At 49.8% G+C, this 24,286-nt stretch overlaps 1 protein-coding gene across 8 annotated transcripts in view; it reads left to right on the forward strand.

The window, feature by feature from the left end:
• KIFC3 (kinesin family member C3) overlaps positions 1-16,535 on the forward strand; it is a 62,332-nt gene extending 45,797 nt beyond the window's left edge. For 7 of the 8 annotated variants that reach the window (XM_024111037.3, XM_024111036.3, XM_008174539.4 and 4 more), the window contains 16 exons: positions 145-210; positions 851-991; positions 1,104-1,343; positions 1,887-2,060; positions 2,410-2,557; positions 2,892-3,022; positions 3,360-3,471; positions 4,054-4,235; positions 4,639-4,743; positions 5,302-5,432; positions 6,922-7,045; positions 8,750-8,879; positions 9,601-9,830; positions 13,026-13,160; positions 13,573-13,681; positions 15,847-16,535. In XM_024111037.3, coding sequence (XP_023966805.2) covers positions 145-210; positions 851-991; positions 1,104-1,343; positions 1,887-2,060; positions 2,410-2,557; positions 2,892-3,022; positions 3,360-3,471; positions 4,054-4,235; positions 4,639-4,743; positions 5,302-5,432; positions 6,922-7,045; positions 8,750-8,879; positions 9,601-9,830; positions 13,026-13,160; positions 13,573-13,681; positions 15,847-15,872 — 2,184 coding nt within the window. In that variant the 3' untranslated portion in view covers positions 15,873-16,535. Of the gene's footprint in view, positions 1-144; positions 211-850; positions 992-1,103; positions 1,344-1,886; positions 2,061-2,409; positions 2,558-2,891; positions 3,023-3,359; positions 3,472-4,053; positions 4,236-4,638; positions 4,744-5,301; positions 5,433-6,921; positions 7,046-8,749; positions 8,880-9,600; positions 9,831-13,025; positions 13,161-13,572; positions 13,682-15,505; positions 15,536-15,846 lie in introns of all 8 variants that reach the window. The other variant, XM_065566851.1, reaches the window with a different exon arrangement.
• The last annotated feature ends 7,751 nt before the right edge of the window (positions 16,536-24,286 follow it).

Here is a 24,286-nt window from a genome sequence, read left to right on the forward strand (position 1 = left end):
ACTTGAAGCACTTTCCGTTTTTGCCAGAGCATCGCAGCTTCAAGTGAAGCTATGTGTAATTTGAGCTGGTATGTGTTGGGAGGAGGTGTTTGTGGTCAAAATACAAAACGGACCAGCCTAGTCAACTTGTGCCTGTGTTGACAGGTTGAAAATCTGAAAGGGAAACTTCTGGATCAAGCTCAAGAAGTGAACAGACTCCGTTCTGAGTTGGTGAGCCCTTGGAAATTAATATGTTTTTTATATCTGCATTGCATGTCTTTTTTCCCCAAGGAGATTGTTACATTCGTGGTTGAAGTTGTTGGTTCCTTAGTATTTTACATATGAGACAGTAAAACAGGGAGAGAAAAGAAGGAAATCTTAGTGCAAATGGGGATTGTTTAGAGGCCTAAGGATGATGAATGAAATGCTCCCAGAACCATAGGTTTGATCTGGATGGATTTTGACCAACCCGAGGTAAATAAATTGAAGTCCCTTAAGTTAAATGGGAGTTTGTCCAATGCAGCCTTAAAACAGAGGCCCTGGCACTCTTCTCCATAGCAGGAGTTTACTGCTGGTGGCCTTGACAACATTTCCCATGCCACTATTATTGTGGTATTCACTGGCTGCATTCGGCCCTTCACCCCAGAGCTGGCTGCATTTCAGTAGTACCATTTGTGTATAGTTTGTGAAAAAGGCAGAATCCTTATTTATTAACGATACTGTGCCAAATCCTGTTCTTTCTTTTACCGGTGCAGCTCCTCTCAAGTCAAATGCATTGCCTGGGTGTAGGGAGAGAGCAGAATTTGACCCACTGACTAAAAGTAAAATGTTGGGTTAACAAACACTTGGTCCCCTTTTCTGCCCTTTCCAGGGTGGCCCTGACTTGGAAAAGCATCGGAATCTGCTCGTTGCAGAGAACGAGCACCTAAAGCAAGACATGAAGTCATGTGAGGCAGAGCTGCAGAAGCTGAAGCAGCAGCATGTGAAATGCATTGACTGCGAACACGTCCAGGTAAAGAGGTCATGAGGGTGGGGTGTATGCACACAGACCTGGTCGTGCGCCTCTGCCCGCTGATCACATGGAAATCGGCTTCCTCTCACCCCCCTCCCAACTTGGTTTGCAGGAGAATGCCAGGCTGCAGGAAAGGTTGGCCCAGCTGCAGCTGGAGGTGGAGGAGGCTAAGGGGAGGCTGTCGGAGCTGGACCTGGAAGTGCAGCAGAAGACCAATCGCCTGGCAGAGGTGGAGCTGCGCTTAAAGGACTCCCTTGCCGAGAAGGCTGAGGAGGAGGAGCGACTCAGCAGGCGGCTGCGGGATAGTCAGGAGACCATAGCTAGCCTGAAAGCCCAACCCCAGCAGATAAAGGTGAGATGGGACAAATCATTTACGCAGGGCGACTCCTATCGATCATTCTGCCCATTTGCTGTTCAACGTCCATGCCGAATGCGTGTCTTTAAATTCCAGCTAGAGCGAGAGGGCCAGACTCTGCCAGGCTTTCTCCCCTATCAACCCTTGATATCAAACGGGGTATAAAATGGGCTAGCAATTGAGTCAGAGAATCTAGGCGCTTGCAGGCGGTTTGAATACTGTTTGTTGTTTGTCTGTAGCGTAACAGAATCCTGGCAGTGCACAAGGCGCTTAGGGTAGGTGAAATCGGTCATAGAAATAAGAATCCCAGCTTTATGCGCTAAAGACGCCACTACCTGTTTAAAGTTACGGTAGATCTGGAATGGTGGTTGTGCAGATCGGCATTGAGCTCCAAGGAACTTGCCAGTTTCATCTGGTCCTTGTGGATTAACTTCCTTGAAAATTCAGTGGGGAATGCCTTGGATTCAGCCAGTGCCGGGTCTGTCCCAGGCCCGATGGTGGGAAGTTTCTCACGTGCTTGTGTTGGGAATTTTTTTGTAGTATATCATCAAAACGGTGGAAGTGGAGTCATCCAAGACCAAGCAGGCTCTGTGTGAGACCCAGTCACGGAATCAGCACTTGCAGGAGCAAGTGGGGATGCAGAGACAGGTGCTAAAGGAGATGGAACAGCAGCTGCAGAAGTCTCAGAAGACTGCAGCCCAGCTCAGAGCCCAGGTATTCAGTACTGCATAGAGAATGGGGAAAATATATAACGTGTGAGTGGAAAAGGAGAGAAGAACATCTACAGAGGAACTTAGCAAACTGCATCCAACCTCAGAGTTCAGGTCTCTGGGTCGCACCAGGAACGTATATGGGAACAAGCTCCATTGGTCACGTTACTCCCTGTTCAATGGCCTTTTTTGATTGACTGTTTCTGACTTACTCACCGAGCCCCCTGGTGCAAGTGAAAGAGTTTGCATGAAATGTTGGGTGGGTGGGTGAGTGATTCAGTCCTGCTGGGCTTGGCCTCTGTGATGCTGTTTTTTGTCACAGAGTCATAACTCCAGTTTGGGTCTCTTCCTAGATTATGCTGTATGAGTCTGAACTGGAGCAGACGCATGGACAGATGCTGGAGGAGATGCAGAACATGGAAGATGACAAGAACCGGGCCATTGAGGAGGCATTTGCACGTGCCCAAGTAGAAATGAAAGCTGTGCACGAGAACCTGGCAGGTGAGGAATAGGGGAAGCAAGTCCCACGACAACCTCACCCGGGTGGGAGGGTGGGTGGTACAGGTATTGGGGAATGTAGCTTTCCAGGTGATGCTACACGTTCTCATATGCAGCAGGACTTCCTTAGGAGTTACTAGAGGAAAGCCACGTTTGGATTTAGAAATGCCCAGCAGCATTCGCGAATCCTCCCCACATCCCTGCCATCCGCTCTGTTGGTAGTTTGAGTTCAGACCTACACTTCCAAGTGAAGGCATCCAAATAGGAGAAGGGCTTTATCACCTTCCAGGTGGGATCTTAATGTGAGGATTATCAATGGTCTTATGTTTGTTTGCAGGGGTCCGGACAAACCTCCTCACACTCCAGCCAGCACTCCGGACCCTCACCAATGATTACAACAGCCTGAAACGGCAGGTCCGAGACTTCCCCCTGCTACTCCAGGAAGCTCTGCAGAATGCCAGGGCAGAGGTGAGCATGGCAGGAGAATCCTTGCTCTGTGGTAGAGCAGGACCTAACACGATGGCTTTGATTCTGCCACAATTAGATTTGCACCGTGAGCATGAGGAGACAGATGCTCTTTGATTCTCTGCCATGGGAACATCCCCCATGTTTCCCTTCTTAGATTCCTTTTTTAGTTCCTGCACTGTGAAAGAGGGTGTGTGTGTGTGTGTGTGTGTGTGTGTGTGTGTGTGTGTGTGTGTGTGTGTGTGTGTGTGTGTGTGTGTGTGTGTGTGTGTGTGTGGTGGGTTTTCTCCATACTTCTTTGATTTTTTCCCTCTCATAATTGGTGTCTCCTCCTCTTCAGATTGGACAAGCCATTGAGGAGGTGAACAGCACAAATCGGGAGCTACTCAGGAAATACCGCAGGGAGCTGCAACTCCGCAAAAAATGTCACAACGAACTGGTGCGGCTGAAAGGTGTGTGCGTGAGAGATTATTTAGACAGCAATGGAGGGCTGATCTTTTTGGTGGGTGACATTAATGCAGCAGGAGTGCAGAGACTTCCCACTTCAAGCTTTGTGATTGGACTGAAGTTAGACATTCGTTCAGGCGTGGGACTGGGATCGTTGGTTCTGGGGGACCTACCCAGAAGGGCAATAACAAAAGCTTCAGCATAGGAGCTGAAGCATTTCTTTCGCACAGTAACCTATTGTGGTCTGTCTCCAGATCACCGTGGTTTCACTGTGCTCTACTAGGGACATGATTCGTGGCCTGCTGCAGACAACAATGTCTTGTGACTCCACCACCCATACATGCTCCACGTAGTCTGTGCAGGGCACTAGCAACACATCTGTCTTATGGGAAGTCTGCACAATCTAGCTTGTGGTCTTGGAGTGTGTTACTCTAAGTCGCCACCTTTGGGATCTGGAGTTGGAGAAGAGAATGAGAGAGGTGAAGTGGTTTGTGTTAAGCATCTTCGCTGTCTGATGCCCTTTGATAAGAGATAATTGGTGGGAAGGCTGATCGAGAGCTTGTCTCTGTATTTTTGTCTTTGTAAAGGAAATATCCGTGTGTTTGGCCGAGTCCGGCCAATAAATAAAGAGGATGGGGAAGGGCCTGAAGCAGCCAACTCCGTGACCTTTGACCCTGACGATGATGCTCTCCTGCACCTGATGCACAAAGGGAAGCAGGTGTCGTTTGAATTGGACAAGGTTTTCTCCCCACAGGCAACACAGCAAGATGTAAGTACATCCACATGTTTCTGTACTGGTACATTAGCATGGACTTCCACCACAAGAGAAAGGGGTGTGTCAACACGAGTAGGGACATAATTATTTCATAAGGTCGCAGATCACTCCCTGGTCCCTGATTTTGTAGGGGAAGGATGGAGAAGAGAAGGTAAAGCAACTCTTTCCTCCAAGGGAGCAGTAAGCAGGCAGAGTAGAGCTCGAGTAGACTGGAGAGCTATATCTCTGCTCCTGCTGGTGTAAATGTAATTACTCTTCTATCCCCCGATGCGATGCAAAAAAATTAATGTAGAAACGAGATTCCTGCACAGCCAGTCAATCCCAAGTGGAATCTGTGTGAGAGGCGCAGCGGGGGAGTGTCAGATATTGCTCATTTTTATTTCTTTCCCATTGGCAGGTGTTCCAGGAAGTTCAGGCCCTGATCACATCCTGTATTGATGGCTACAATGTCTGTATATTTGCCTATGGACAGACAGGAGCAGGCAAGACATATACTATGGAGGTAAATTTCCCCTTCTCGCCTTTTCTCTCTGTCTCCCTCCATCTTCCCTTTCAGTGTGTCTTCTTGCTTTGCTTCCTGTATTCTACGGCTCAGGGTCATCATTTCTCGAGGAAAGGTGAGGGTAGATTAGCCCCTAGATGACTGTATATAATGGATACGCTCATGGGTAAATGTGTGTAAATTCCCCCTTTGTCACGGTGACCAAGAATGCTGTTGTTCCCAGGTAACCATGCACAGCAGCCCTGACTATGCAACTCCCAAGTTTGTAACAAACCACACAATGCCGACAGCAGAACAGTCTGAAGAAGAAGGTTGGAACCTGGTTGTTTTGCAACCTTCTGGCTGTTCCCCTTCTCTACCATGAGCGTGGGAGGTGGATGTTGGTGATTCCACAGTGAATCATGGACACCTGTTCCAAGCTTTGTCATGGTGTAATATCCTACCGGTGTCCTCACAACTGCACACCTTATGGGCTCAGTGGTGAGTCTTGTGTCAGTCACTTTGTCACACCTTTCTCTCCATTGATGTCACATGTGAGATTTTTTCCTTGATCATCAGGGAACTCCTGAAAACCCAGGAATCAACCAGCGAGCTCTCCAGCTGCTCTTCTCCGAGGTGCAGAGGAAAGCGTCTGACTGGGGCTACACGATCACTGTCAGTGTGGCAGAGATTTACAACGAGGCGCTCAGGTAACAGGAAGGGAGCCTGGGAGGGGTAGGAGTCTGTAGGGAAGCTTGACTGTGGGATGTCTGTGTCCCTTAATGGGTGACATGGAGCGTGTGCACTGAGTAGCCCTGCAAAGACAAGGGCAATCTCTCCTGGTGCTCCTCCAGGGCAAGGTGGCTCTGCACTGCGCCTGGGCAGGGCTGTGCATAAATGACACACCCGAACTCTGAACCAGGCTGGCTGTTTTCGTTGTGTTTACCAGGGAATTTACTTGTAGTGCTTAGGCTGGGAAATGGCTGAAAAAGCAGGTTGGCTTCATATCTCTCTCCTCCTCCAACTTGTCTAGTGTCCAGTCTCTTCTCTCCCATGTACAGGTCATTGAGAAGCATATGGTGTCTCCAAAATCTTAAACTACCAAACTGGTTCTGGGCTGTACATTCTGGTTTTGATGTGTGCTCCAATCCCCTAGCTTTAGCCAACTCGGGGATTTTTCTCAGCACACAGGGCTTTCAGAACTCCTGCCTGGAATTCTTCCCAAGCCTTGCGTTCCTAGAATGCCTTCTGTTTCTATGGGCTCTCGCTCACGCCAGCACCTGTTAAAACATCAGCCAGCAATCAGCTTGTATTTTCCCCCTTCGTGCTTATGCTCTCTGCCTCCCCGTTTTCTGCTAATAGATGTGGAACCCCAAACAAGCATTAATTGGAAGTTTTTTTACATTAACATTCTCTGCCTGTGTTTTGTGCCTTTGGCACTTTGGTTATTACGTTTGGAAATTGTGAGCTACGGTCTCGAAGAATGAGAAGCATTTTCCTCCAGTGAATTCTTCTTGTCTCCTTCAGGAGTAGAGGTGGGGGGTGGAATGGAGCACAGAAGGGTGGCAGCAAAGACATTGCAAGAATGACTTAATTATACAACAACTGGGTAGGCTGAACCTGAGAAGGAGACGGTCAGTTGTTGAGATAATAAAAGCTGCAAACCAGGCATGAGTCGGATCAGGTGGAAACAGGGGAGTGGAACTTCTGAATGTGGATCTGTTTGGGGCGCTCTACGGATGGGTTGTGTTACATGCCTGACAGACAAATAACACACACACAGAAAATAGAAGAGCTGAGACTATAAATAGATGAGGAAGCATCCAGTGGGCAATGATTCCTCTGAAAATCGTATAGCTAGTGTAGCTAGTATTTAGTCTGTGCTTGTTCACCCAAAGCCAATTAAGAGTTTTTAGTGGACAACAGTTGGGGTAAACGTGCTTGAGGAGAGACCCTGGCTTCCAACGGCTGGAAAAAGCTTGTCCTCTCTTGGTCATAAACCTGACCACTGGCAGAGCAGAGCAGAGCAAAGCAAGGGGGCCTGGCCTGACACAGTCTGTAGTTTCCTAGCTGGGGAGATTAGTACAGGGGTGGTCCGGCTGAAAGGCCTCAGACCTTTCACCTTTGTAAGTGGCTAGTGTAGGGAATAGAACATGACACACGAGTCTGAGGGGAGGGTCACCTTGCTTGTCTTTACAGGGACTTGCTTGGGAAGGAGCCTCAGGAGAAGCTGGACATCAAACTGTGCCCGGATGGCAGCGGGCAGCTGTATGTACCAGGACTGACTGAGTTCCAGGTGCGAAGTGTGGAGGATATTAACAAGGTAAAAACATCCTGAGAGATGGAGAACCCAGGAGGAGAAGGGCAGAGATGGTACCTAGTAGATGGGGTGAACCAGCTGGGGATCACCCGCTGGGATGGGGTGAACTTCCCTGTGCATTACAGAGACTTACTCAAGTTCTTCTGTTATGAACAGACCAGCTGCTGGAGCAGTGGTGGCAGCACAGGGACAAGAGGATGCAAACGCCTCATCTCTCCACACATAAGATCAGGGCCATCCCTAGGGGGATGTGGGGCCTGGGACAAACCCCCACCCCCTGGCCCAGGTCCCGCTCCCACTTCACCCCTTCCCCCAATCCCATGCCCCGCCTCTTCCCATCCCTGCCCCGTCCTGCCTCTTCCCGTCCCTGCTCCCCCCCCACTCCACCCCTTCCCCCAAACCCGTACCCCACCTCTTTCCGGCTTCCGCCCTCTCCCCCAAGCGACACCGGGAGCTGTCAGGGCGGAGTGGAGTGGGCTGGGGCTGGGTTGCTTGCTGCTGCCAGAGCCAGGCCCCCCCGCTAGGCCCCTAGGCCGCCCTGGATTTCCTATGGCTGGGACGGCTCTGCATTAGATGAAGGCAGTGGGACACAGATCCAAACCCTCCTAGACTCACACGTGTGATATTAGCCTCTTGTAGGAGTCAGACTGAAAACAAGGCACCCAACAGAATCGGCCCAGGAAGCAGTTTGTAATGTGGGCTGCATTTCTTCACATGCCTAAGATTTGCTGTAATTTCATTTTCATGAGTCAGCACTTCACAAAAACAGGGAGCAGGTGACAGGTTTGTACAGAACGAAGATACATTTAGTTGGGGTTGGTCCTGCTTTGAGCAGGGGGTTGGACTAGGTGACCTCCTGAGGTCTCTTCCAACCCTAATTTATGATTCTATGCAATGGAGGTCTAAAGTAATTACCCCTCAGAACTGGGTGTGTTTGTGAGGAGCAGGGAAGAGAGACTGGAATAGGGCCCTGAATACAATGTGACAAATGCCACATGATGAGACCAGCTTGGAGGTCAATAACCCTTTGTGTGAGCCACAAATAGTTTAAAAATAAGATTTTGGGGCCTAGATGGCTCTCAGGGAGTTAGTGGGATACCAAACCTTTCACCCACAGGTCGAAGGGCTGGACAGTGCCTTGTGTGAAATGAACTGTCAGGTCTCAGTCCAGTTCCGTGTCCATATCCCAACTATATCACCCCACGAGCCCCCAGACATCCACCCACCCACTGGGTTTGCATCCTGGCTGGCAGTCTCTGAAAAGAATGGGCCTTGTCCTCTGGAAGTGTTCCCACCAGAAAAGGAGAGAGATGCACTGGCCAGAGATGTGTGATGGGAAACTAGCACTGACACTGCTCAGACCATACCTATTCTATGGGTTAATATGAATTTAGTGCTACTGTCAAGCCAATATCTTTCGTGAGCAATTAAGGTCAGTCCTTGATGATTTCATTGCAGAAGGAATAGAGTTAATATTTGCCAGGGGTTATGAGCATCTGCAGGAAAGGAAGGGACTGCCGTTCACCCACGTTCTGCTTGGAAAATGGGGGAGGTAGTGGTGCCGAGTGTCAGCAAGGAAGATCTGCCAAAGACCTGCCCACCCTGTTGCTATTTCAGAAAGCGGTGAATGTAGACGGGATAGGTGAAGCTGCTGGCCAGACAACACAATGCAATCCAAAGGCTCACGGCTTTCTGCCTCTCTCCCAGGTGTTTGAATTTGGGCACTCGAACAGAGTGACTGAGTACACCAGCCTGAACGAGCACAGCTCACGGTCTCACGCCCTCCTCATCGTCACAGTAAGAGGACTCGACTACAGCACAGGCCTCAGAACCACAGGTTAGTGTCTCCTAGGAGGCGGAGGGGGAGACTGGTGATCACACCCGTCCTTGGATGACACAGGCCTGGAGATTTGGGTTCAACTGCTGAAGTGGGTAACAAGTGAAAAAAGAACTGGGTGCCACTGGCCTGGTCCCTAGTGGATGCTTGTCTCTGACAGAGAAAGCCACGCAATTTAGCGTTCCTGGGAGTCAGTGTTTGGGAGCAGACTGGTCAGGGTGTTGCTGGTCAGGACTGCGTTGTGTAGCCCGGTTGAAAAAGAGACTCGCTACTCTAGAACATCTGTGGTTATACATGCGAAGATAAGGTGCTCAGATTTCATGCTTCGGGGCATCAGCTGATTGCTACAAGGGTCAAGAAGGAATTTTGACCCCCATGCATTGCACAATTGTGCAATGATTCTGTATCAAGTGTAGGCAACCCGCAAAGGCAGGCTAATGTAAATTTGATAGATAGCTCAGCTTGTACAGTCCCATCTATTGGCCCTCTTTCATCAACTCGAAATGTAATGAAAATCCAAGCTGCAGGTTGATCTGTGGGACTCCCAATTCTCCATAGCAATATAAAGCTCCAGATGTGATTAGTTCCTAACTGGAGGGGATGGGGATGTTCATTAACTGCTAGACAGACCCCACTGTGGTTAGCACTTCCACGAGGGTCGAGCAGTAGCTGCACAGGATTATTAAGTTTGTGTGTGTATTTGTGTTTTGGCTGGTCATAGGGAAGCTGAACCTGGTGGACTTGGCTGGATCTGAACGGGTAGGCAGGTCTGGTGCAGAGGGAAGCAGGCTCCGGGAGGCCCAGTACATCAACAAGTCGCTGTCAGCACTAGGAGATGTGATTTATGCTCTGCGCGCCCGCCAGGGTCACGTGCCATTCCGCAACTCCAAACTGACCTACCTGCTCCAAGACTCCCTCAGCGGAGATAGCAAAACCCTCATGATGGTGCAGGTGGGTTCTGGGGCCGACTGGGCAGACGAGGTAAGGGGAGATGGATCTACTGAATCAGGAAACTTTAAAATGACCAGAAGCCAATTACAAGAGAAGTCCAGAACCTCATAGTCCAGAACCTCATTGGGTTCTTAACAGGTCTGAGGAACGGACATAAGAAAGCTTGTGGTCTCATAATATAGGTGCTTTAGTTTGGATTGGCAGATACAATAAGGATTCACTTGAGGTGTGGTGCTCCTCTGAAAGTGGCACTGTGGGATTCTACGTGTAGTGTCTCTAATTTTAATCAATGGTGCTGTTTACAAGTGAAAAGATGTTTTTTTTTCTTAACTGCCAGCAACTTGAGAGTCAAGCTGGATTTATTCCATCCCATCACTAGTAATAAAGGCCCTGCTGGCCAAATTATGGCTTAGTGACACCTGAGCAACCCCCTTGGCTTCATATTTCGCCTTCAGTGAGACCTGTGCAGTTCTGTTGCTGTCTGTGAGTTTGCACAGGTGTAACTGCCTGGAACCTGGTTAGCAGGTCTGTCCCTGATGCATAAGAAGGAATAGAATTTGGCTTCTCTCTCGTAGCTGTGTTGGCTTCTGCAGGGATAATGGGAGTAAAGAACAGTAAAAACTCATTTTAGTTACTCAAGTGAGCAAGGCTGACCCTGAATGTCCCATGGGGAGTAGATGAATAAGGAGGTGCCATTTTTACAGTCACTTTTTAGAGTAGAAACCACACTTCTAAGAATAAGTTTGCAGTGCAACAAATGATACTATACAATTTTAATGTGATCCACCAACTGACATATGTTCACTGGGCATTTATTTAAGCAGTTTCATTCTGTCTGGTTTGATTGGGGCAATACACAATATGTATTTAGATAGCTGCCTTGGACCGGACTCAGGAATCACTCACTGCCCTTCTGTTTTTTGGGAGCACCCTCAATGTTACCACCGTGAGGAGTGGCACCCTCCTGTGGAGGCAGGCGCTCCATGGAAAACCCTCCTACACACCAGTAGGATTAGCTCTTCCACTGGTGTAAACTGGCATAGATCCACTGCAGTCTCCAGACTCTGTGTGTGTGTCTGTCCGTGTGCCCTTCTAGTCGACATTTGCTACAGACACCTGGGCTTCCCTACACGCCTTTACTTCCTACTTCAAACCATGCTCCTGTCTCAACATGAAAGTGCTGCAGGCCAGAACATATTACAGTCTCCCTCTCCAACATTAGAATCATAGCAGATTAGGGTTGGAAGAGACCTCAGAAGGTCATCTAGTCCAACCCTCTGCTCAAAGCAGGACCAACACCAACTAAATTATCCCAGCCAGGGCTTTGTCAAGCCGGGCCTTAAAAACCTCTAAGGAGGGAGATTCCACCACCTCCCTAGGTAACCCATTCCAGTGCTTCACCACCCTCCTCATGAAAAAGTTTTTCCTAATATCCAACCTAAACCTCCCCCACTGCAACTTGAGACCATTGCTTCTTGTTCTGTCATCTGCCACCACTGAGAACAGCCGAGCTCCATCCTCTTTGGAACCCCCCTTCGGGTAGTTGAAGGTTCCTATCAAATCCCCCCTCACTCTTCTCTTCTGTAGACTAATAACCCCAGTTCCCTCAGCCTCTCCTCGTAAGTCATTTTCATTCCCCTCCGCTGGACTCTCTCCAATTTGTCCACATCCTTTCTGTAGTGGGGGGACCAAAACTGGACATACTACTCCAGATGTGGCCTCACCAGTGCCAAATAGTCTTTCTTCTTGAGTTCTCTCAGTGCCGCTGTGGACTAGCTGCACTTGGTTGGGTCTGTGCTGGTGATGAAGAATGAGGAATACGTTACGTTTTGTGTAAATGTACGGCATTCCTCTCCCCTTTCCCTGATCAGCTCGGTTTCGTACTCCCCTAGGCACTGCAGAATAGCTTGCTATTTGGGACGTGCCACGGACTGAAAGGGAAAGGTTCCAATGCAATGGAAGGTGCCTTCTTCTAGGAGATACTCAGGTCTAGCTGAGAGCCTCCTCCTCTAGTGTGCTAAAAACAGCGCGTCGCCACGACAGTGCAACCAGTGAGAGGGCTGGCCACCCCAAGTACAATCCGACCGAGGACTGTAGGGATGGCCTTACGCAGTCAGCCCAGCCTGCTACCTGCACTGCTGCAGCCACCCTTCTATTTTTAGCGTGGAAGTGGGATCAAAGCTAGTGCGCACACGTCTATTCGAGCTGGAAGTGACTCCTCCCACTCAAAGTAGAGACACACCCTCCGTGACAGAGGAGGAGCACAGCGTTGTCCGTCACGGCACTCCACCGGCATCAGAGCCAAGAAGCAGGGGCATCCTGCCTGCTTGTCTGTTTACGCTATACTTGGGGGCACTGGTGTGAGGAAAAGACTTGATCTTGAAATAGAACCAGCAAAACTCATCCTTTTCAATCGTCTCTCTAATAGCTCTACTCCAGGAGAGCTCGGTTGTGCGTGAGAGAAGGGAGGAAAGCTGGTAAATCCATTCACAGATTCTAGTACTGGGCAGGTCACAGAGATCTACTTGTATATGGAAGTCTGAGAAATCTCGTACTAAACGATGTCTCTAAACGTAGCCAGGCCAGGCCAGGGAACACGTGGCTTTTTGGGGTGGGTTTCCCCCTCTCCTCTGTGTATTTTTCTGTGGTTGGCATTATCAGATTCTTAATAGTCTCTCTCTACTCACCTCTATTTGTTCACGGTGGCTTGGGGTTGTTTTCTTTTTAAACCTCCCTGCAGCTTGTGTCCCACCTCCCCACCAGGAATTTCACCACTAAATCACTAGAATGCCTGTGTCTCCACTATTCCCTTACGGAAGAGCCCCTGAGCGGTTGCCAGCTGTTGTAGCGTATTTCAGCTCTCCTACAAACAGAGCGTTAGTTACAGGGAACACATTTGACTCTGATTGTAAAGCACCACATACATGTACAGTGCTATAATGGGAAATGATTGTTATTAATCATAGTGTCCTAGCAGCACTGAAATACTCTTGCTGGGATTGAGAGCTGGAACTTAGATTCTCTCCAGCCTCACACTGTAACTGCTGTCTGATAGTGAACGTGGCTCTTCCAGTCCTTCCCCCCCTCCTGTTGCCAGGGATCGGCAGCTCCCCGCTGCGAGCAGTATGGGAATGTTGGGAGGGAGGCAGCAAGAGTTCAAGGCAATGAATGCTGTGTATTTCTGTCTGGCTCCAGGTCTCTCCAGTGGAGAAGAATACAAGTGAGACTCTCTGTTCCCTAAAGTTTGCTGAGAGGGTTCGCTCAGTGGAACTGGGCCCTGTATCCAGGAGAGCAGAACTAGTGTCCTGGTCTAGTCAGGAGCACTTAGAGGTAACGAACCAACCCTGTTGCACGCTTCCATTGCCTTTCGTTAGATTGTTCTGTTCATTTCTATGGTGCGCTGTTCACGTTCTGTTTCTCTGCGACACACACAACCGCCTCCACCCTGGAAGTCTTTCTCCCTCTCTCACCAGCCCCAGGGCCTGACTTTTGGAACGCCCTCTGAGTGGCCTTCCAGAATACACCAGCCTGCTCAGAATACAACAGCCCATTTTCTGACTGCCTCGAGCAATAGTGATTCCATTATGCTGGTCCTGCATTCTTCACATGGCTGCCTGGAAAGTGGCAGATTGACTAGACTGGCCCAGTGGGGTGATTTGTCTTAAAAAATCCTTAATGGTGCAGTCACTGTAGCTTTTCTTTGTAGTCTGATCCCAGTCTCCGTCTCTCTCTCTCTCTCTAGAATGATTCACCAGTGGCAGCACAGCCCTCCATTCGAACACATTCTTCTCCTAGCTCCGGGACACCTACAAGACGAGCAGGCTCATTCCGGAGGAAGCTCCAGACCTCAGGTAGGTGTAGTGGAGAGGTCTCCTTTGGCCTCGCTGTGCTCCCCTATTTTCGATAATGCTTCCTGACACGTGGATGTGAATAACAAACTCCAGACTCTTCACCCTCTGTCCAAACGGTATTAATTCCCACCCCCACCGCCGCACCCCGCTATGGTTTCTGAGTCCCGCCCAGCAAGAAGAGAACTTCTTTTGAAGGCATTGTTTGCACAAAAGGCTGACCCAGAGGGCTTGTCTTACCATACATGTGTGAGATCTCACTCCGGCAAGCTGCTATATCCAGTGGCACATAGGCTGTAGAGTAAATTCACAAGCCCCTAATAGGGCAAAGTTAGGAGGCTCGTATGAGTGGATGATGGTGTGACAGACTGATTATATCCTGGACAAACCTTAGGGAATTAAGACAAACTAATGTAATTGCTCTGGTTATCCACTCTTTGGCGCCACCCTCCTTGGATTTCAAATAGGATTCTCCAGGGACCCACAGACAAAGGGGATTTTTGGATAAATAGCCTGGTTTTAAACTGGCTCAGGGCCTTCTTCCAGCCAATGGACAGGACCCCTGCTCCACAGAGGGCCCTAGCCCTGAGGGAAGGGTTGGAAGGGCTGGACCTACTGAGGCCCTGTAAGACTGTGTGCTTGTTCTGAGCTGAAGCGGTGATGAACTTGAAACCACAAGGAAACCCCTTGGGTGGTGTGTGTGTGGGGGGGATGGGTTGGGGGGGTGAAGGACTACTCCTGCCAGAGCCCATATTAGGATTGGGGTGATCTCTGGTAAGCTTTTTAGCATGGGTGTAGGTTCTTCCATTGTTTTTACTAGGTGTTCGGTGTGGTGCTTTTACCTTAAGAATAAAAGAGGCTTGCTTAGAAAGGGCTATACGGTGAACACTGTTAACCATCTCTGAAGAGAAAGCAAGCACCTGTGCTTGGGCAATCTGTCTCTGCTGCTGGGAATACCACCGTGAAAGCAGGGAACTGTGCAGCCTGGAAATACCCCAGCCAGAAGGGAGCAAGACGTGGGGTCTCCACCCAAGAAAGGGAGCTGGAATCCTGGTGCCCTTACTGGGTCACTTAGGGAAAATACAGGGCCGTTGCCCTGAACTGTGACAAAGGGCTTTTCTGATACATTCAGGCCCGGTGTGCGAAGAGCCATCCTAGGAGCTGAGGTGTCCACCTGCTCTGATGTGTTGTGCTCTATTCATGTTGCCTTTTGAGGGTCTTCACCGGTCAGTTCTCCAGCTAAATTCCAGAATAGACATGACTAGGGAAAAGAGGGTTGGTAACAGCCGGGGCTAGTGCAGTACAGAACTAACTGCCCATTCGCCTGGAATAAGCTCATTAGCTAAACACAAATTATCTGGCACAGTCCCAGTTAAACCTCTGCCACCTCCCTTCTCTGAAGAGGACCCTAATCCTAACTCTGTGGTGACGCCGCCTGGTCTGAGATCTTCATTCCACCTGCTCTGCCTCTGCTCCAGCATCCATGTGGTGGGGAGCCGGTGCTGACCAAGGGAAGAGGTTTTCATTGCAGACTGCAAGCTGTCACCGCCTCACTTAAAGACCAGTAATGGCCATATAGTTTGACAAGGCAGCACAGCAAAAACCACCCTTGGCAGCCCTTCCCGAAGGGGGCAGAAAGAGAAGATGGTGCTACATAACCAGCCTCAATCGATCCCCTTTGCGCACTGCTCTGAATCCCACTGCCAACTTCCCCTCCTCCCTGTAGCATGGAGAGAAAGGTGGGGGAAGGGGGAGGCTTCGTTGCAGGGGGCGGGAACATGTGTAACTTCGTCTCCAATGAAACTCTGTTGTTCACTTTGATTTCAGCCTGAAATTAGGGGCAGTCCTGGCCTCCAGGTGAGCATGTGCGAGTATGGAGGGCAGTCGGGTTTCAGCCTTTCTGTAAGCGGTGAAGGTCTCTACTTCAGCAAATGCTTAAGGGGGACGGTCAAGGCTGCTCAGTAACTGGCAAAGGGGGCTTGTGTCTCAGGAACGGTGTGCGGTGGTTTGCAGTCTCTAATGCAGGGCACTTTTTCTTTGGCAATCCATGGTGGTAGCAGGGAGAAGCCCTCAGTCCCTAGGAGCACTGTCTGCACATTGGTGTTTGGGGCAGGAATTACGCATTCTCCCCTTTGCCATAGTATTGATGCTCCCTTCTTTCCTTGTAGGAAAGCTGAGGCCAGTCCCTGTGTGATGGACACACTCAGCTGGGGAACAGGATCTGCTCCAGACCCAATGAGCTCATGGTGTGAAGGAGAATTCCTGCGTTTCAAGAGCTGTGAAAACGGAAAGAGACTCTCTCCTCCTCCCCTGCACCTCTCCCATTGGATTGGCAGTGCACGCTACTGTGCCCTGTCACACATTCAGGAGAGAGGAGGACTCTGTGGGATCCAAGAGCCAAAGGTGAAGACAGTTCCCTCCAGGCTCCTGGGCAGAGGCAGAAGCTCTTGGAAGCATGGACACAAGTTGCTCCACTGCAGATGTGAAACCAGGTTGTCAGGTGCCGGTTCTCCTTCCCCCATCTCTGAACCAAGACTCCTGTAGAAATAAAGCCCCACCCAGAGACTCGTGTCACCACAGAGGGGCACCAAGCTTGGCCGTGCACAGTACAGACTCCATTGCTGGCAATGGATGCCCCTGGAGCTGGATTCTGGTGGAACTGAGCCCAGGGGACTTTACCTGCCTACCTGTGGCACTTATGCATGTACACTTTTATTTGCCATATGGAGGTTTTTAATGGATTTGAAGGGAGAGTAGAGCTGCCAGGGGCCTCTCCCATCTCACTGCCCCTGGCTTTGTTTTTAAATGAATAAAGAGTATCACCAAGCTGTTGGTTTAAAACCTACCAACCAACCAACCGTGTCTGTGCTTTCCTTGGTGCAATGACCAGGGCTGCGTCTGTTCAGATCTATTCATGCTGCCAGAGTGAGGGCTGTGGAAGGGAAGATCACAGACTTTTATGCCACCATCTTCATCGCCTCATACATAGCTGGGGTAAAGCTTGTGTAGGGGTCAGCTGGTCAAGGACAATCTAGACAGGAGGTAATTTACTGCAGGGACGTCCTCATTGGCCCTGGTTCAAACTTCCTGCTGACATACTTGCACACATGCTATTTCATTGACACCCCCCCAAAGGGAGGGGAAAGGTGAATTTCAGAGGTAAGGGTGTGTGCTTCTCACTCCTGGATTTAAACAGCATTTAGGGATCCAGAGGCCATAATTTTCTGTGCTAAAGCTCACAATCCATTCACTTTGAAGCGGTCTTCCAATGATTTTCACCTCTGCAAACTGCAGAGGGGACTGTCCTCTTCACCCACTTTCCCTAAAAATACAAGCAGTACCATCTTCTGAACCCACGTTGCCGTTTCTCAGGCAGTCCTCCCCCTCCACCACCACTCATCTCCTTAGTCGATTATAGCTGGGGAGGGTGGGGATAGCCGCACAGGAAAGCAAGTTTGCTGGTCATTAGGGTAAATGTTGAGGCCGAAATGTTTTAGCCCTTCCCTGTTGTTTGTCCCTTGGCAGAACTTACCCAAGGAGGAGGCACTCTGCCATGACGGGTCCTGCTACCGCTGCATATAAAAGCAGCAACCAGCCACCGCTAAAACCAAATGAACTGTCTGCCTCAAACCAAGGATTCCTCAAAGCCAGCCAGAGTTCCTTGGATCCAACTCTTCCCACTCTAGAGGCAAATGAAGCTCTTAAGTGACTTTCATACCGGTATCCATCTGGCAGGAGAGGGGTACAGAGGTTCAGGTTAGAGCTGAGAAAAGCAACCACTGCCTTTTAACTGGTGTTTTCCTTGTAGCTAGGACCCAGGCTCCCAGCTATCTCGCAGATATAACTTGGTACTGCTCTGCTTAGCTGGGGCAGCCAGGTGGTAACAATAGTGGCGCTATCTTGCTTGCCAAAGCCCAAGGGGGTCTTAACACTGGGCTTAGAAAAGTGAATCAATCCTTTCCCACCTCCTTTCCAGGATCAGTCTGTCTCCCTGAGCCTACTCCTGCCGAAACACGTGCCAAATTCTCCCAGATGGGACCAGGGCATCTATTTATTTTGACGCTTGCATAGTCCAGCAAAGACGGGAATCCTGCTCCCATTGAAAGCAAGATCAGGCCCCACTGTGTGTGAACATTGGAGCCAGAACCCTTTCTTACCGTCCCTTTGCTTCTCACCACTACCCCCACCCCCAGGGTGCATGCAGTATTGACATACAGGGCTGTGCAAAAGGCACCTGTTAATGTGCCAGTGGAGTAAGGCTGCCGCTGAGCAGCGATCGAACGTTTAAAAAAGCTTCAAATAAAGCTAATTGTAAAGCGATTTAAAAACCTCCTTCTCTCTTTCTAAACAGATCAGTGTGTTCGTTCACGGACGTGTCAGAAATATTTATATCCTCTCTTACAGTATCCGACTGAAAAGAAACAAGCAACAAACTTTGGTTAATAGAGTGAAGTGTGGATGTTGTCTAACGTTGTAGGGTGTGTGTGTGCGGTGGATGGAGTTCAAGCTGTTGTTTAGAGCAGCTGCCCAAATACACCCAACATGGTGTGCTGGCCTGCGTTACAGCGGCCAGGCTGCATTTGTCAATCTTCCCCGTATTAGAAAGCCTTGATTCCACCTTGGCTCTTTCTAAGCTTGTTCTTGTGCCGTGGAGTCGATTTAAAACCTCTCGCCTTTTGTAAGATTCGATGGTTTTATGTATTTTAATAAAAAGATCCTGTTTTGTAACAAAACTTATTTTAAATAAATTGTATAAAGCAACTGCTTTCACGCTAGTTTATGATCTCTCTCCTGCTGGCTGCTGCAACAGCTTAAAATTCTTTCCGCTCCCATTTTACAGCCATTTGCAAAATGTGTTGCTTTGATCAGTCTTTCTATGCTTTATCCTAAAGTGCCTATTTAATCTCTCTTTTTGCTGCTGTTTATTACAATATGAGGTGCAGGTTTGTCTTCTGCAAGCCGCTGCCTGAGAAACATACAAAAACTTGGGTGCTTTTACCATCACAGACCTTAAATTTGTCATTTTTGGCACAGGGTGGAATTATTCTCTTTTCTATTTAGCGGTGGGTGGGAGGGAGAGAGGCCACAGCTGACAGGGCACTGTAGGGATGGTTCCTGGCAGGGACTCGATCCTAGCTTGTTGCCTCCTCGGAGCTAGTGCAGTTAGCCTGAAAAGGATTACATGCCTGCTCGCTGCAGCGAGTCAGAAAATGAAGGGAGAATGTGGATCTCCCACTTCTAACAGAAGTTTAATCAGCATGTGTCATCCTCCCGCCAATTTGCACTCCTGGGGCAATTCTGCACCACTGCACATGCGCAGAATTTATGTCCCCCACAGCTTTCTTTGCTTCCCTGCAGAAAAATGACTTTCTGATGGGGAAGCAAAGGGAAGCCACAAGAGCGGTCATGTTTTGGGTGTCCAGGGCAGCCAGCAGAGAGGTAAATCACTGTGGGGCAGGAGGCAGGACTGGCGAAGACCCGGCTGGTGGCTCCTACCCTGGGCTGGGGAGGACAGGACTTCCTCTTCCCCTGCACAGCATCCAGGGCCAGGGCAGACTCACCCCCAGTTTCTCCCCCAAATGCAGGAAGCTCTGCAAACACCCCCTGCTTCCTGCACCCATTGCTCTTCAGCTGCATGGGGAGGGATCCCTGTACAGGGAGCTGCCCCCAGCATCTGCCCAACACTCATGCATCCAGACCCCCTCATATCCAGACCCTCTGCACTCAGAACCCCCCCCCCCATACACATACACCTGAACACTCCCCCCCCAAATGAGCCCCCTGGATCCCCACCCCACTGAGTCCCAACCAGCTGCACCTGGATCCCCACCGAGTCCCACTCCCCCAGCATCTGGGCTCCCCTCTGAGCCCCACCCACCCACCCCTCAGTCCTGTCAAGCTCTATCCCCCCATACCCAGACCCTGCCCCACTGCCCACTGACCCCCAACCACCTTCACCTGGACTCCCTTGCAGAGTTCCATTACTGCTGCACCCAGGAAACACTCCCCTTCCCCCAAAGCCCCTGCACCAGGATCCACCACTGAGCTGCCCACACCCACATTGCCCCCCACAGAACCCTCTCAACCCACACCTGGATCCCCCCACACTAAGCCCCTCCACACTTGCATCCTGCCTTGCCCACATAGTGGGCAGGGCCCTGGGGTAGGCCCAGTCCTTGTGCTGTCAGGGTTGGGTGCAGCCTCACCACTGAGTTCATGTCCTAGGGGAGGGGGAAAAGCTTCACAGTGATCTCCCACCTTGATGCAGCCAGTGGCCTGTGTTCCCCACTGCCATGCTAGAGTCTCCACATTTATTGGACAAAAAAGATGTGCAGAATTTTTATTTTTTTTGGCACAACAACATGCCCTCAGGAGTAAATTAGGACAAGGAGAGGGTTACAGGTTCAAGCTGGCTTCTGTGCACAAGCCTGTAAGTGGGGAGGAAACTGAAGGGCAGCACTTCTTGATGCACGTATAGAGTCATGTTGGATGCAGGGACAGGAAAAGACTTGCAGGAGGTGGATGGAAAGAATGGCATTGCAGTTGCCTAGATTAGCTGCTGTGTGGGGAAGGAGGAGTTGGGCTAAGCCATAGCGTCTCCAGCGCCTTAACTAAGGTTGTTTAGTTTGTGAGAGATTCAGTGTTTGGCAATAGTCAGCCCCTTTCCTCGGCTAACACTCAGTCCAGCTCCATACAAATCAGGAACACAGGTGAGTCAGGTAAGAACAGTCGTGTACCACTTCCAGTACAGAGCAAACACAATAACTCCGGCTCCACATTACTCTGCTCTCCTGTGCCTCAGAAGTTCCTGACTTGAGTCCCCTCAGCCTCCCTCCCCGACATACCCAATGAAGAACTCCCCGCCTGGAAGAGTAAAAGGACCAATCAACACAGGGCAAGAGCACCCCCTGGCTGCCCCTCATCCACCAAATAACCAGCTGCAGTTTTGCTAGACAGCAGCCCTGGAGTTAGCTGATCTCCTACCAGACCAGAACTGCGGGCAAGTGAGGAACTCTAGGTGCACAGGAATCACGTAAAAGGGACTCTGCTACCAACACCAGTTTCATTCTTTCCTCTTGTAAGAAAACAGCACAGCACTCTGACTGCACCAGAAACCAGTGAGCACAGCCAGCCCCAACTTCACATTCTGCCATCGCCGAGCAGTACCACACTGTAATTAAAATGCACCGCTACAGTGGTGGGATGAAGAGTGGCCTCGTTAAGGTGACGCTAGCTTGCCTATTATATACCTACATTTGACCCAAACACACCTTTGAACTTTACCAAAATCAGATCCATCTACCTGAAATTTCACACCAGATCTTAACACGGACAGCAAAATTTGTATGGACAATGCGGGCTCAGTCAGACAAGGCATTTAAGGGAGAGGGGGCAGGGTTTGCGTCAGACAAATTTCCTTCAATGTAGTTTGGCTCATCCTAGCGCCAAGCCAGCTTGACCAGTAGACGATGCGCTTCTATTGTTCTGTTGGTCCTGTTGAGGAGTGGTGCTTGGTCGAGTTGGGTGGGGAATTAACTATGTTTGTCACACACAAGACTTTATAAAGGAATAGAAACTTTACAAAGCCTACAGGGCCTGCTGTAGACATCACATAGGCTGCATGGTCCAGAAGCAGGTGGCCAGGAATGGTAAGGGAGAAAGTAGTAGAGAGTAGATTCCCTACATTTATTCTTTGCTCTCTCCCTCACTTCTGGAGTTCACATGACTGCTGAACTGAAACTAGGGAGTGGGGTGCTGGAGACAGCAGCGGATTCAGATTTAACCTGAAATGAATTTCATTTACCAGACACAGTATTATTTATTTCACCTGTTTATAGGGAAACACTTGCAACACCCCTAGAGCTGGTGGACAAATCGTTAATCAGCAGCCTACAAACGAACAGCTCCAAGAGACAGCCTGATGGAGAGAGACAAACTCCAAGACCAACCACGATGGATCAGTTCCTAGACTACTAACTGATCGCAGAAGCTGAAAGGATACAGCATGGGCAAAAAACAAGGGAGGCACCCCAAGGAGCCAATGATAGGCTAAAACCAAGGGGCGTTCCCGCATGTCAGACAGCTAGTCCTTGGCCAGGATATTTATTTTAAGCAGCAGACTAAACCTCTATGCACTTAACCATGAAGAACATCTGCTACCACAGTCTGAGGCATGAGCCACCATGCTTAGAAGTGGAGCCAGGACTTTTCCACTGAACCCACCAAGCATCTACTTACTGCATCTCAGCGAGAGTCACAAACTCAACCAAGCAACTGGGCATTTGCTCCATGCTGCTCTGAAGCAATCCCAGCAGAGGTTAATTCCTTTAGGCTGGCAGAGCTCTCCAGAGAATTATGGAAAGCAACTGATGAGTGGTCTCAGGGTGCAAATCACTTAGCCTGAGAAGGCTGCACCCAACCCCTAGAACCACATTGTCTGTCTCTTCACAGCTGAAGAGGCCAGTGTTAGAAGTTTAACATATAATTGTGTTTACAGAGCTCCGCTGTATTTACCGAAAAAGGAGAAGCTCTGATTCAATTGTTCTCCCCACCACATGCACTAGGAGAGAAACCACCTCTTTCCCTCTCAGTTCAGCTGCTCCATGCGGACACACACACAGCTGCAGAATGATTATTTGCATTACTGGGTGTTTTGTGAAAGACAAATAGTCTGGTAGAGAGAAAAAACAACCAATTGCGCCATTTCTGAGGCAGAAACCGCTGATGCTGAGAAAGGCAGTTTGCCTCCAGCTCAAGTTGTTATTTTCAGAACATTTCCTCCATCCTTCACCAAGTACCCTGGCCTTTTTCAGGTGTTTAGATGATAAACCTGCAGCTTTTGGCCTTCTGGCACAGTTGCACCCGAGCTACAGAGAGTGCCAGGGTAATCCTCACCCAAGCATGGATCATTGCTTACTTACAAAGTTGGCACAGGATAAGAAGGTCTCTGTCTAGTGAGTATTGGGCAAGCCTTACCTGCATGCCACTCTGCCTTGGGCGCGCTGAAGTGTGTGCAGTATTACCCAATTCTTCTCCCTTCTGTCCTCATTTCTCAATTACCCCCGTTTCTAACTTGAGTGATGTAGCTGTCTGAGCATTTTTCATTTCAACAAAACCCAGACATGGGTGTAGCTCCATAAAACAGCCTGGATTAGGGCACAAAGCAGCAGTGAACAGCAACCACAAAGGGAGGCTGACTGCCGGTGGTTCACAAGTCCCTTCACTACTCTCAGAAACGTTAGGACAGATTTCACCCTCAGCCTTGCTCTGCTTTTCCTCGGGTGTCTTGATCGGATTTCCACAGCCACCACCATAGCAGGAAGGGTCTTGCTCTATGGTACAGAGGTTGAGCCATCACTGACACCTCTCTCCACATTGCTATTTCACACCAAGGCGTTGGAGAACCGCTCAGACCACTCTTGTGTGGCCCAGTAAATGCACAAGACAGACCAGAGGGGGGTGAATTGAAGATCGCATTGTTGACAGGTGTGGATCAAAGCACTTTCATGGCCATAAACCCTTAGAGCGCTTTTATGGCTAGAGAACCTCTCTACCCGTGACCAGGATGGAGCAGGTTTCACCACGCAGCAAGCAAGCAGGATGCCGGTTGATAGGTAACTTTTAAAAAGAGTGTGTGTGGAGGCCATGCTTAAGGAAGCAGGGAATTGAACCACTGGCTCCAGGCAGTGGCTGTGCAAGCTTCCCACACAGCACTCTGCACTGCACAGCCATCCTGAATGACAAACCCCTGCTGCTCCTTCAGAACCAACCTACAGGATTAGAGCCTCAAGTCATGTCCTCTGCTCCTTGTTACATGCAGCCTTTGCTCCTGGTCTGAGCCCGGGGTCCTCTTCACTCCCTCATTCTGTGCTTTCTTCCAGACTGCTCATACATTTGGATCCGCCTCTGTCAACCAAGCCCTTCGTTTTGCCCTAGAGCGCACCCCTAGGGACTGCAACTGCCATGCTTTACTCACCCATGGAGTCCCACTGACTGGACTGTCGGCAGCCCTGGGTCATTAGGCTCAATTCTTCAGGGCAGGTACCTGTTAAGTGTCCAAGCACAGCTCACCCACTGTGCACGGCTGTAGACACGTCAGCACCGCACACTGAACATGTTACCTCCAGCAAAAGGTAGAGTTATGGCCCTCCTCAGGCAGAGCGGCAACCGGGGAAGACCGAGAATAAAACACGGATGGGTTTCCCTTTTGTTCCCAGCCCTTACATTGTCAAGACGCAGTGCTGGAAAGGCTTGGGTTACTTGATGCTGGTTCCACGGCATTTAGCTTGGGCAGTGAGCGCGTTAGCCAGGTTTGGGTTTTGGTTCTTGTACATCATACACCTGCTGCGTCTCCTGCCTGCAACCCAAGGGAGTAATTCAGACCAAGTTCCTTATCAAAACCCTAAAGCTGGGACCTTAACTGTGTCACAGGAAAAGGAGGAGATCCACGTCAGACATGGGAACTGGTCCATTCAAGGACAAGCTGTGAATGGAGATGGAATAGGATGGAATAAGACAGTAGAGTGAAGATGTCCCGTACAATGGGAACTAGGCGCTTGCTGGTGCCCTCTCCAACTTCAGGGGCCACGCCTTGGCCGTGACATGCAA

The sequence above is a fragment of the Chrysemys picta genome, chromosome 14, assembly GCF_011386835.1.
Source record: "Chrysemys picta bellii isolate R12L10 chromosome 14, ASM1138683v2, whole genome shotgun sequence".
In the NCBI taxonomy this organism is placed as follows: Eukaryota; Metazoa; Chordata; order Testudines; family Emydidae; genus Chrysemys; species Chrysemys picta.